This window comes from Hippocampus guttulatus, chromosome 1 (assembly GCF_054856545.1).
Source record: "Hippocampus guttulatus isolate MCC_2025c chromosome 1, RoL_Hgut_1.0, whole genome shotgun sequence".
In the NCBI taxonomy this organism is placed as follows: Eukaryota; Metazoa; Chordata; class Actinopteri; order Syngnathiformes; family Syngnathidae; genus Hippocampus; species Hippocampus guttulatus.
The window spans coordinates 14,739,361-14,752,396 of record NC_141261.1 but is presented as its reverse complement, the minus strand read 5'-3'; the positions used below and the strand labels follow the sequence as shown (position 1 = coordinate 14,752,396).

General features: G+C 44.7%; 1 protein-coding gene and 1 long non-coding RNA gene across 2 annotated transcripts; one reads left to right on the top strand and one right to left on the bottom strand.

The window, feature by feature from the left end:
• Positions 1 to 436: 436 nt before the first annotated feature.
• Positions 437 to 10,210, bottom strand: slc35a2 (solute carrier family 35 member 2). The gene is made up of 6 exons (XM_086112571.1): positions 10,063 to 10,210; positions 8,605 to 8,787; positions 7,736 to 7,887; positions 7,280 to 7,402; positions 5,392 to 5,945; positions 437 to 604 (listed from the first exon to the last, which is right to left on the bottom strand). Coding segments are annotated over exons 1-6 (1,041 nt in total). The 5' UTR covers positions 10,064 to 10,210; the 3' UTR covers positions 437 to 576.
• Positions 10,211 to 10,225: 15 nt separating this feature from the next.
• On the top strand, positions 10,226 to 12,960 carry LOC147210560 (uncharacterized). The gene is made up of 2 exons (XR_015101079.1): positions 10,226 to 10,362; positions 12,728 to 12,960. It is a non-coding gene; the product is annotated as an uncharacterized LOC147210560 (long non-coding RNA).
• The last annotated feature ends 76 nt before the right edge of the window (positions 12,961 to 13,036 follow it).

The window sequence follows — 13,036 nt, the reverse complement described above, 5'->3', positions numbered from 1 at the left end:
TGAGAGCCTTCGTTCAAACCCTAAACTTAAGCCACGCTTGAAAAAATAAAAATAACTCATAACCCTTGTTCGGCTTGAATCCCTAACGGCAACTTTTAGCCTATTTGAAAAATGTATTCCTTTTTTAAAATCCCCCAACCTACCTGAAAACATTGGCATTCGTATGGGGAATTTGCGCTTCCTTGTGGAGTCGCCCTGTGTAGAAGAGACGCGTGATGAGATCGAGGATGTGAGGGGTCCTTTTGGGGAATGACAAGTAATGTAGTTACAACGTTAATCATATGCATGGAGGGAAAAGGGGAAAACCAGCACTGGGTCCTTGACGAAAATTTGGGTTATTTTAAAACACGAACTCCAAATGTGCCATGTCAGTACGTGCTTCTGTCATGTGAGAACCTCAAATATAAACACATCTATCTCAACACAGAGTCGTGTGTATCAAAATATTACTTTTAATTTCGTTTTGAAATGGTGGCGGAGCTAAATATTCAGTCATTTCAAATACTGTATCAAGTGAAAAAATGTAAGACAAGTCCTACAAAAGACCACGAGGGGGCAGTGCTCTCGAGTCTCGTCTTACGATCCTTTCTCCTTCGTGTCGCACCTGCACGATGGAGACAGAAGAGGAAAAAGAGGAACGAGAGGTTCATAGTTAGAATCCTGGAGGGAAGCAGGTCCAGGATGTCACTACTTTATGTTAAAACATATTAGTAAGCAGTTTCTTGTGACTTGATGGGACGTGCGAGTTCAGTTGGACTGGAAGAAAACAACAGATTATTGACTTCTACCAGGAGTAACAAACGTGCAAAGGGTGTAACATGACACATTCCTGCCTTTTTATCTAGCGCCCTCGCTCCCTATGTGTGTACAAATCCAATTCCAATCAAGTTGGGAGCTTGTGTTAAATAAAATACACTGATTTGCGAATCATGTTCAACCGATATTTAATTGTACACGCTACAAAGACAAGCTATTTCATGTTCAAACTGAGAAACTTTACTGTTTTTAGCAAATATTGGTAAACTTGGAATTTTATAGCGGGAACATGTTGCAAAAAGTTGTGATAGGGTCATGCTAACCACTGTGTTCCGTCACCTTTTCTTTTCACAACATTCAATAAACGTTTAGGAACTGAGGACGTTAATTGTCACAGCTTTGTCGGTGGAATTATTTCCCATTGTTGCTTCATGTTCGGCTTCGACTGTTCAACAGTTCGGAGTTTCCGTTGTCGTATCTTACGCCTCATAATGCGCCGCCCATTTTCAATGGGAGGCGAGTCGGGACTGCAGGCAGGCCAATCTAGCATAAGCGCACCCTTTCAACAACGAAGTCACGCTGTTGTAACACGTGCAAAATGTGGTTTGGCATTGTCTTGCTGAAAATAAGCAGCGGCGTCCATGAAAAAGACATTCTTTGGATAGCAGCAAGTTTCTTCAAAACCTGTATGTGCCTTTCAGCATCAATTGTGCCTTCACAGGTGTGTAAGTTACCTATGCCACACGAACACAGGCCCATACCACCACGAATGCTGGCTTTTGAACTTTGTTTCCTTAACAGTCCGGATGGTTCGTTTCCTCTTTGGCCCAGAGGACACGACGTCCGCAATTTCCCAAACCGATTTGAAATGTGGACTCGTCAGACCACAGAAGACTTTTCCTCTTTGCGTCAGTCCATCTTAGAGGAGCTCGAGCCCAGAGAGTGTTTCTGGCTGGTGTAGATGAATGGCTTTTGCCTGTCATAGGAAGTAGAGTTTCAAGTTTCACTTCGGGAGGTCGTGGCGAACTGCATTTACTGACATTGGTTTTGTGAAATCTTCCTGAGCACACGCGGCGAGATCCTTTGCAACAGGTTGGTTTTGGGGGATTTAAAGTTGGTTTTTGGCGTTGCCGCTTACATGCGGTGATTTCTCCAGATTCTCTGAACCTTTTGGTGACTGTAATGAAATTCCTAAATTCCTTGCAATTGTACACTGAGGTACATTGTCCTCAAACAGAATATTTTCTTAGGCAGTTGTTGATAAGGAGGTGGTGAACCTTGGCCTATCTTTGCTTGTGAATGACTGACTAATTGATGTAAGCACCTCAACTCTCAACTCAACTGTATTTCTGGAGCACTTGAAAATAACCACCGCTGTATACAAAATGCTGTACATGGAGCAAATATCACATGTACAAAAATATACAATCAATGAAGAGCGAAGACAGTAGAAAGCACAAAACAGTCAAACTCAAAATCAAGTCTCATGTTGAGTCAAAAGCCAAAGAATAAAAATGAGTTTTGAGGTGAGTTTTAAGTTGGGCATCGAAGCGAGGGGCTTGCCTAACGTTCAGCGGGAGCGGCAACGGAAAAGGCTCCATCCCCTCGGAGCCTCCGCTGAGTTCTTGGTACCTCTAATAGTGTCTGGTCCACAGACCTGAGGCAGCGGGCAGGTGCCTCAGGTCTGCGGAGAGAGGTAAGGTGGGGCCAGGCCAATTCAAGATTTGAAAACAAATAATAGGATCTTCAAACTAACTCTAAAATGTATCGGGAGCCAGTGAAGGGATGCCAGAGTAGGAGTTATGTGCTCCCTCTTACGAGTAGCAGTCAAGAGGGGAGCAGCAGCATTCTGGACCAACTGGAGACGCTTGATGGAGGATTGTGGCTGACTCCAAAGTAAAGTGCGTTACGGGCAATCCAGCTGGGATGTGACGAAGGCGTGAATTACTGTTTCAAAGTGCTCATGAGAAAAGAGGTTTTATTTTGCCAGCTGCCTAAGAAGAAAGAAGCTGGATTTCACAACGGCACCAATTTGCCTTTTCCCAGTTAGCCTGTTCAACTGTGGGATGTTCCAAACAGCTGTTTGATGAGCATTCCACAACTTTTTGGGAACGTGTTGCAGGCATAAAATCATAAGTTCATTTTTCTTTGCTAAAAACAATAACATTTGTCAGTTTCAACATTAAATAACTTGTCTTTGGAGGGTATTTAATTAAATATAGGTTGAACATGATTTCCAATTCATAGTATTCTGTTTTCATGTTGAACACGTCTGCGTGTGTGTGTAAGAGAGTGAAAAAAGTTAAATCAAGTACAAATTCATTGATCCACCTTCCCACAACAGCATTCAACATTGACAAAATACGTTGATCTCTGCGACTTCCTCAAGAACTTGTAGGTGGCGACCGGCTTTTGTCCATCTGCAATTTGCTCGTGTGTCACTCCAAAACATTCGACACCAATTGTGACTTTTGATCCGAATTCAACAGGATTCATTCCCTTCAGCAAACAACCCGTTGCTTGGGCTGGGCGATTCGACAGATTATTATTATTTTTTTTTTTTTAAATCAAAGTGATTTTTTTAAAGCCGCTTCCACTAAAATGGCTGCCAAAGAAACTGGTACGAGCAGGACTTTTTTCATATTGTTGTGGGGATGAGAACAAAGGAGCCCAGCGGAAGGCAATCAGCCATGACATTGCGGAAGCAGTCGGTTGTCTACATTTCAAAGATTTGACCCGAGGTATGTGCAAACAAGTCAGAAAGGCCAAGGCCATCCATCTTGCCTTACTTGTAAACTTCATGGGGGGCGGTGGAGGGTTGAAGGGGTGCATGCAACGTTCCTTTTTGATCCATTCAGTTTCAAGCGGGAACATTTAAAATAGATTCAAATCGGAAAAATTGATTAGTGTGTGTGTGTGTGTGGGGGGGGGGGGGGGTTTCAGGTTTAGGCCCAGTCTGATGTGCGCTTTGTTCTTTTCACCCACACACTGAAACACGAGCTTGCATGAAATGCAAATCATACACTTACAAAAATCATAAAGAATCCCTCCTCCTTCAATGACACCATTTTGAGATTTAACCTTCTGTCAGTCACTTGATAGAGATTAGTTGTATGAAAATAAATCAAGATTTTGTTTGATCGACGCATCCATTTTTTTTTTTTTTTAATGTCCTCATTTGGGTCGTAGGTGAGCTGGAGCTCATCGCAGATGATTGCGTGACAGGTAAAGGACTGGTCGCCATTCAATGTTAGAGCATATGAAAAAAAAAATAACGTGGTCGGCAGATGCAGACAAAACGGGGGGCAGGTCGCTGGCCAACGTAAGGGCACGTGCAGACAAACAAAATGTTTGCCAGTAAACGTCACATTCAAACAAATGACTGGTCGGCAAAATATATCAAGGGCACAGAAATGAGGATTTCATGCGGACAGCTGCTGGCGCGCTCAAGTTCGTCGCCACTTCATGCTGTGGCCGGAGATCACGTGACTCAACGGGTATAGCTCGCGTCCGGACGAGAAGGCATCAGTCTCAAGTCCGCAGGCGGTGCCGCGTTCTTCCTTCTTCGGTCCAACGAGCTGCTCGATAATCAAGCGATCGATCCTTGGCGCGAGCTTAGTGCATCGAGTATCAACAACAATAAGGCTTCTTCCTCCACGTAAGGAGCCTTCTTCTGCCACACTTGTGCTTTCTGCGGCCAGTTAGTGGGTTAGGCGGAAGGTCAAGAGCAGGCAGGAAGTGAGCGGGCTGTGATCGAAAATCACTTTCCACATTTCCCCCCCTCCAAGTTCCCCGTGAAGAGCCAAACCACAAATTCACATGCAAGGTTTCCAACTTTCTGGGATTTTTGCTCCCCTCTAGACCAGGGGTCCTCAACATGGTGTCAGCGGCTACCAGGCGACCCCCACGGATCCCATGTGTAGCCCATGGGCCCATTATTTAAAACAAAACAAAACACACACACACACTGACTCAGAAGAGAGGGGACATTGTAATTTGCAAGAAATGCTGTAGAAGGGCTCATCTGAAAATGTAAACTCAACACTTGCTTATTTAGCCGTCTCTTTCTTTGTTCAATCTTTTAATTATTTGTGAGAAATCGTGATCACGATTACTGTACGCTGTCATCAACGACGTAGTCAAACGTGGCGACAGAATCGGCGAATGAGTGCGTGAGTAGAAACACCAAATAATTTCTCATTTTATAGTTAAGTGCACGACATCCAAGTCGCTACTCTGTGTTCCCCTTGCATATCGAGGAGTCGTTTCATACTCACGGTATCACCGATACCTGATACAATTTTTTGGGACTCGCGGGACCGGGACCGATCATCTACCATTTGTTTTCAAAACTCACCTATTTGCTCTTTTCACAGCCAAGAGGAATATAAAAGTATTGCTTTGGCGCCATCACGCGGCATCTATACGCGACTCGTAGCTTCTTTGGCGGAGGGTGTGAATTACTCGCATATTTGAACAATCGACAACACGGTTCGGTCGCCCCCCCACCCCCATCTAACACAGGCTAGCGATGAGGGACGAGGGAAAGAGTGAAGGTTTTCCGAACACAGCCCCGCGAGAGAAAAAAGTTAGAAGAGGAGAGGGGGATTCAAGAGTCACTTGAGCACCACTGACTTTGTCTGAAAGGTCTCCGCCACGGCTCCGTCCTCCGTTCTCGACGTCGAGGGAGACGAATTGAGGTTGGGCGACGATTTCGGGAGGCTGTACATGTAGACGGCCGCGATGACCAGCCCGGCGCCGGCGGCAAACAGCCCGTCCACGCGGAAAGCAAACAGGTAGATGGACATGACGGTGGAGATGATGATGGAGAAGGAGGTGGCGAAGCCTTTCAGGATGTTGTCGGCGTACTTGACCACCACCGCCACCAGGAGGCCGCCGAACGCCTGGTTGAGGATGACGCCCCACACCATGTAGGTGTAGCCCGAGAAGAAGCCGCGGCGGGCCACGGCGGCGCCGTCGTTCAAGTACAGCGCCAACGTGCCCAGCGCCGTGCCGAAGATACCCAGCTGCACGTTGCGCACCCACACCGATGCCGAGCTCCCCTTCAGGATCTTCTCAAAGTAGACGCCGGCGAAGCCCGACGACAGGCAGCTGACGATGACGGCCGTCAGGCCCGCCACGTAGTTCTGATCGGCTCTGTTCGTCTCCTTGCTGGCCCCCTGCTGCACCTGCCGAGCGAGACGTGGCGAAGAGGTCTGGGTCATATAGGACCACCCACCACAGCCCCTTCATCCCCCCCCCTAGAAATTAATGGATAAACTCTCATTCAATCATTTCACATCTCAGTCTGTGTTACTTCTCTACTTTTCTAGCCAAGCTGCTTATAACACACAGCTCACTTGTTTTCTGCGTTTGGTCATGTGACGTTCGCGAGCCAAGCTCTTTGGACACTGTGATGTCATTTTCAGATGGGCAGCAAGCGGAAAAATGGCTGAGAAAAAAAAAAAAAGGCCGATTTGACTACTTGATTCGTATTACTACTGCGTTTAGATTCGTGAGGGCACAAAGCAAATACTATGGTGAAGGATTTTTTTCCCCCCACTTGAATTCCCATTTACCGGTAATAGGCTCGTGGCGGGTGACTCGACTTCAACCGGAGGCTGACCTGACCGCAATCACGCCGAGCGAGCTGCAATACGCTTCATACGGAAACGCACGCCGACATCGTTGAATCCGTTACACACAAGATGGTTTTCATAAATATAGTGAAACTCCTCTACAACGAAACCTACATGGGCGAAAAAAATATGGGGGGGGGGAAGTCATGCATGAAAGCCATTCCCACTTTTCTGCTCCCCCTACAACGAAAAATCCCCCTGTTCCGTGACACGAAATCTTTTTCTCTGCTCTTGCCTCGCGACGGGATTCACTACAACGAAAATAAGACTTCCGCAAAAGTCTAATCCAGCTGCTTCGTTCGGAAACGGCAACAGACAACACCAAACTGGTTTACACCTGCACAGTAGTCCAGGAACTATTTGTTAGTTTTAGACGCAGCAAGAACGTTGCATTGCTAAAATGGTAACAAAACGGACCTTTGGATGTCAAGCAGCTAAGACAAGAAGAGTTCTGACGCCGGAAGAGAGGGTAAAAGTAAACAAAATGAAAGACGGAGGAATCAAAATAAAAGACATTATCCAAGAAATTGAGAAGTGTTGGGAAGCAAAAGAGTATAAATGACTTTTTAAAACCAACAGACAAAGTGGAGTGATTAATATAAAACAATTGTATGTTAATGCTAAACAATATCAAATAAGTGTATGCTCATATTTATGCACTATGTACAGTATTGAAATAGAAATAAAGAGGACATATATACGTTTTGTGTGTGTGTGTGTTTACATCTGAGATCAAATTTGCTACAGTGAAAAACCCCCCGTTGTGAAAAATGACTTGCTGCAAACATGATTTCGTTGTCGAGGAGTTTCACTGTACCCGTGCGCTGCTTATGCCCCCCCCCCATTAGTGGAGTGTCAGAAGACGAGGGCGGGGGTTGGCCTACCTGTACAATCGCAACACCAACGAAGAGCAGCAGTAGTGAAAACCATTGCACTTTGGACAAAGTCTTCTTGAGCATCACCACACTGAAGAGCGCCGTGGTCAGGATCTTCAGTTGATACGTCACCTGAGAACCCACCGCCAGATTGACACCCATCACCATCAAGTGTTATACTGTTCCTTTGTATACCTTTGTTATTCGTTGAGTAACTCAACTTCTCTCTGTTTTGTGTGTAGGCCAATCTCCGATGTGATATAAAATCCATCTTGGGGTAGTTTGTTGGGGAGAGTATACAGTGATTTGCTGCCATCTTGCAGCAACTAAAGGCTATTATTCACTTTTTTGGAGGAGAGATGAAGAAGAGGTCTATTCCTGGCTGATTTTGACGGAACGGCGATTGTAGCAAACCCATTTTCATTCATTCGTTTGCGTGTGTCTTGTGGTCGTTCATGTAGTGACCTGGAAGGTGGCGGCGGGCAAGTTGGAGATGGCGATGTACTGCAGGTTGTTTTGCAGCGTGTAGATGAGAGACGGAACAGCCAGCTTCAGCGTGTCCCAGTATTCTAAGAAGATGGTGTCCACCAGGAACAACGCCATCTCCTTTACGTTGACTGATTGACCGCATGGCGCGGGCACACATGAAACGTGAGACATTAGTTTCATGACTTGACAGAAATAACAACAACAACAACAGTATTTATAGAGCACTTTCAAACAGCCATCGCTTCACCAAAGTGCTGTACATGGAGCAATTTAACATGCACAATAAACAGTAAGACATGAGTTATTTTCAAGATCCTCTTATTTGTTTTCAAATCTCTGAATAATCTCGCGCCACCTTAACTCTCTGAGCTCATCCGCCCCTACACACCTGCCCGGCGCCTCAGGTCTGTGGACCAGACTTTATTAGAAGTACCAAGAACTAAACTGAGGCTCAGAGGGGATCGAGCCTTTTCTGTTGCTGGTCCCTCTCTCTGGAATGACCTCCCACTGAACATTCGGCAAGCCTCCTCGCTGCCCATCTTCAAAACCCTCCTCAAAACTCACTTGTATTCTTTGGCATTCTACTCAGCATGACTTAGATTTGTTCTTGGTTTTACTGTTTGGTGCTTTCTACCGCCTTTATTACCGATTTGTCTTAAAAATAAGACCATTTCCTTAGAAAAATAATAATAAAGCGGGGTTTGCCGATTTTATATTTTGTGGCATTCAAAACCCAGTCAAATGTTCTGCAATGATTTTGCCAAATGTACCTGCAATTTTTCTCGGTGTACACTTATTTTCAGTGACAAAACCAATAATTGCGATCAAAGGGACACGAGACTTACATCTCTTCTGCAGCAGGATGATGAGGAGGCACGCCAGCACCTTGAGGACCTCCGCCATGACCACGGCCGACGTGGCCAGGAAGCGCTCGCCCGGTAGAGTGCGCACGTAGTGGATGCTAAGGATGAGCGACGCATTCTGGACCACCAGCACAGCCAGACTGATGTACTTAAGCTTGTGGTTCACTGACACACCAAAACACACATACACACACACACACACACAAACATCTGATCACTGTCTCATCACCGGGACACCAGCTGTCCTCATCAAAAATTCAGTAAATTCAGTGACATCCAGACTTTGATTTCCAACACACAGGACTAAATTGGTCTTGAGGAGAATGCATCCTTTTTGCTCAGCGGGACATCAATCTTACTGTCATCCACAAAGCGGTGGAAGGAAACACCACGTTTTTGTAGGATGGAACCGAGGGGAAGTAAATATAATGAAAACAGCAAGGGCCCCAGAACAGAACCTTATGGAACATGAAGTGTGTCTTCTGCCCATATCTAGTCTAGCCTGTATAACTTTCTCATGCCCGCAGTAAAACCAGGTGTGTCCTTGTCGCAATCTGTTCAGCCTTGATACGCTGCTTACTGGAGACTTTGTGGAGAATGCACAGAGTGTAGCAATGCGGCAGTTGATACAAGCCAAGAATCGGTTTGGGAGAGACCAAAGTCCCGATGCCGCACCATAAGTTTCAGTACCGCCCTTTCTGATTATATAAATATGTTGTGAATGCACTTGTGATTGGTTTTGTGTATTTTTTTGTCTGTAGTTAATTTGTGCCCGGAATATTCTGCAAGCCACCTCTATATATATATATATATATATATATATATAATTCTAATTGGTGAGCATACATGTCTATGTGTATTTCTATCCTGGCTTGAGAAAAATCCGACGCACGTTTTTTTTTTCTGAATGCATTGCCTAAGTATCGGATCGGGACGAGTTATTGGCAGATACTTAAAACCAAAGACTGGGTAATAAAAAGGGTTAGCCCTAATAACTACGTGAAAGTGTTGTCGAAAGCCATGTAGTGTTCGGCACAGACTGAATGGCACCGTGTTTCAAGAAACCGTTGAAATGGGGTGACACAAAAGGCCCTTTATAGTAATATTGACTCAGCCCATGTTTGCACTGGGAAAGCGACGGCAGCAACTCGCGTTCACTTCCGCGACACTCCTCGCTTGCGTGTAGCACGTCACACAACTAGTACTGTACTAGTAGTACCTGTTCCTCGTCCGCACCTGCTCACGGCACTTTTTTTTTAAAATGCGAACTTCACGAACACTTAAGTGACATTCAGACTGAGCCACTTGTAAAAGTGTTACACCAACAACGGGCACAGCTAGTCACTCATGCCCCTGCCTCACTTCTAAAAGGGGGTAAAATACGACTAACACGGCTTCTATAGGAACAGCAAAATCTTTCTTCACACAACCTTCTCTTACTTTCAACGTGTCGCAGTCTCGTCGTCCTGTCTTCGGCCACTAAAGGTTTTCCATCAGCTATGCTAGCGCTTGCCCGGCTAACGCCCCGCTAGCAGGGACTCACGGCGATAAGACAAACGCAGAGCCTCAACCGGGGTAACGGACGAGCGTTGGGTCCAAGAGACAGCGTCTTAACCAGGGAGAAGACCAACAGCAGTACCAGGGAAGTCACCGGGTCTGCCGGAGGGAGAAATCCCGCCGAGGAACTCTGACGTTCGGATCGCAGACAACACGTTGGACTGCGAGACACCCGATGGAGAGGTATCACTTTAAGTAAAGAAAGCCTTTGGACAAACCTAGGAATATCAACAAGGTGGGCGAGTTCTGTACAAGAGTGAGATCTCTTCTCTGATCCTACAAAAAAAGCGTTCCTTCTCCGTCTCAGGGAGGAATTCTATTGGCTACTGACGTATAAAGGAATTGTATTGGCTGCCCGGCGGGTTCACCTGACTTCTCTGATTTCCGACTAGGAAACGTCTTTAAGGGGGAAACATATTAGTGATGGGAATTCCGGCTCCTTTTAGAGAGCCGTCTCTTTTGGCTCGGCTCCCTAAAAAGAGCCGGCTCTTTCGGCTCCCAAATGGCTCCTCAGTTTTTTTGTTGCTTAAATTAATTTACTACCAAAAATAACGTAATATTATGTGTAAAACGAATTACTAATGCAAAAAAATTGACATTATATCAAATATTTATTATTTATATGGCTTTATTTATATTCGTCTGAACATACTCAACATGGAGTTCAACATGGAGTGCTACAAAAATAAAAACAAAGTACAAAGACCCATCTCAAAACAAGGTCGTGAAAAAGTTCCAATCTCTGCATGTGTATATTTATAAGCTTTTAACTATTTACAGTAAAACAACATAAGTAAGCGTTGAATACCACACAACAAATTATAAATTAAAATTTGTAAAACAAAAAGAAAAAAGCAGTATCCAGGTAAAGGTTTTAGCTTGTCTTTAGCGAAGATTGGCATTAAGAAAAAACAAGTGCCTCAGCTTTGAGGGGTTGATCCTGTTTCTCCTCTCTGTTAATATTTGCCCTGTTTTGGAGAAGATTCTCTCTGAGGGGACAGACGTTGCGACAACACACAGCCAACACAAAATGGCTGAAAATCACTTGCAATCATTTTACCCAGTTCCTCGTCAATTGTGTTCTGTTTTGCTGGTTTTATAGCTTTTTGCATAAGTGGCTCATAGAGCTCTGGGTTGTACATCTAGGCAGTTGTGACATCGCAGCAGCAGCAACAGTTGCAGACACACTAGCACCTTCATTAATAGCTGGTTCCCTTGCTTGTCATTTCTCTTCAAATTGTACTGATGGGTGGACTTTTCTGATGTGCCTGTGCAGGTTATTTGTGGAGCCTGATCTATGGGATATGTTAACCATGCACAGTCTACACGCTGCCTTTGAACTATCAATTAAATTGAAATGAGTCCAAATTTCACTGCGTTTCCTATCCATTTTCTCACCTTTCCGCTTTCCACCGTGGTGTTTTTTTTTCGCTAACTAGCTCCCTCGTCTCCTCGTCTGTCTTGTTCGCGTGCTGGTCAGTGTGCTGCTGTGTGTCTCTTCTCTAACCCCTCCCCCTTCTCTAAACTGCAGCGTGTGTGTGTGTGTGTGTGTGTGTGTGTGTGTATAACCCTCCCCTTCCTCTTCTACCACGGATCTTGACCAATCACGTGCGGCTTTAACAGAAGGGGGGAAAAAACAGGAGAAAAAAAAAAGTCGGCTCCTATTCGGATCGGCTCCCAATCAGGAGCCGGCTCCCATCGTTCACTTCAAAGAGCCGGCTCTAAGAGCCGGCTCGTTCGCGAACGACACATCACTAAAACATATGGAAGAGACACAACATGGCATCGACTACCACCATTTTAGGTTGGAGTTGTTATTTACGCTGGACGACAGGTGCAAATCCGCTGCAAACAGGAATGCTGCAAAAATAATAAGAAAAAATGCAAATAAAGACAAACACACACAAAGCGACTGCAAAACAAAAACGCCTCAGAAAGAAATGTTCAAAAACAAAATCAAAAACACATCAACTCGAAAACGCAAGAAAACATGAAAGTTCACGCCACTAAACAGAACTTTAACCATGCCACTAGGGGGCATCACAGGACCAGTCATGTGAGACCAGGCCCTGCCCAGTTTCTGGTCTCACGTGAACTTCCATTTGCTGTACCACCATCCTTGGTCTATCGTCTAATTGTACTTCCAGTATGTCTTGCGTTAATTAGATATCTCCAAACTTTAATAAACAAACATGTTTCAAGCCATGTAACGATGCTGCTCTATCATAATATCATGAAATAATAAACGACAGCGTCCATGTTTAAAAATACAGGACGGATCCCTCAGTGGCCTGGCAAAACGTCCATTTTTTGACGTGAATTTGCCTCACTTTTTTTCTTGCCGTACTTTTTGAGTTGGTGTCTTGGATTTCCGCAATGGGTTTTTTTTTTGCATTTGTTTTGTGATTTGTAATGTTTGCTTCCACTTGGTTGCTGTGATATCAGCAGTTCTTTCTTGCCTTTTACTTTTTTTTCTGTATTTATGTGTTTGCATCATTCGTGTATTTGCAGCATGTTTTTCTTCACCTTTGTTGGATTACATCATTAGGTCGAGGAGATGGACGAAGTGGAGCTGGACGAAGTGGCTCGGCTGGAGAAAGGGAAGTCTGGACTTCCCTACTAAAGCTGCTGACCCGAAATGACCCCGAATAAGCAGGGGAAAATGGAAGAACGGACAAAGCCAGAATTTATTAACCTTTACATCATAGAATGATGATTATTTTTGGCATCTGAAAACTATGCCACATTTATGCTATTACATTAAATGGTGCAAAAACTGTTTCAGATGAATCTGATATATATAAATATATAAATTCAAAATATGCAAATTACGGCAAACTGGTCCGGAATTAAAACT

Coding starts and splice junctions, on each gene's coding strand:
- slc35a2 (XM_086112571.1), bottom strand. Junction 7,403..7,735: donor TGCCCGCCGCCACCTTCCAG/GTCACTACATGA, acceptor GTGGGTTCTCAG/GTGACGTATCAACTGAAGAT. Junction 605..5,391: donor GCGGAGACCTTTCAGACAAA/GTCAGTGGTGCT, acceptor TCCATCGTGCAG/GTGCGACACGAAGGAGAAAG.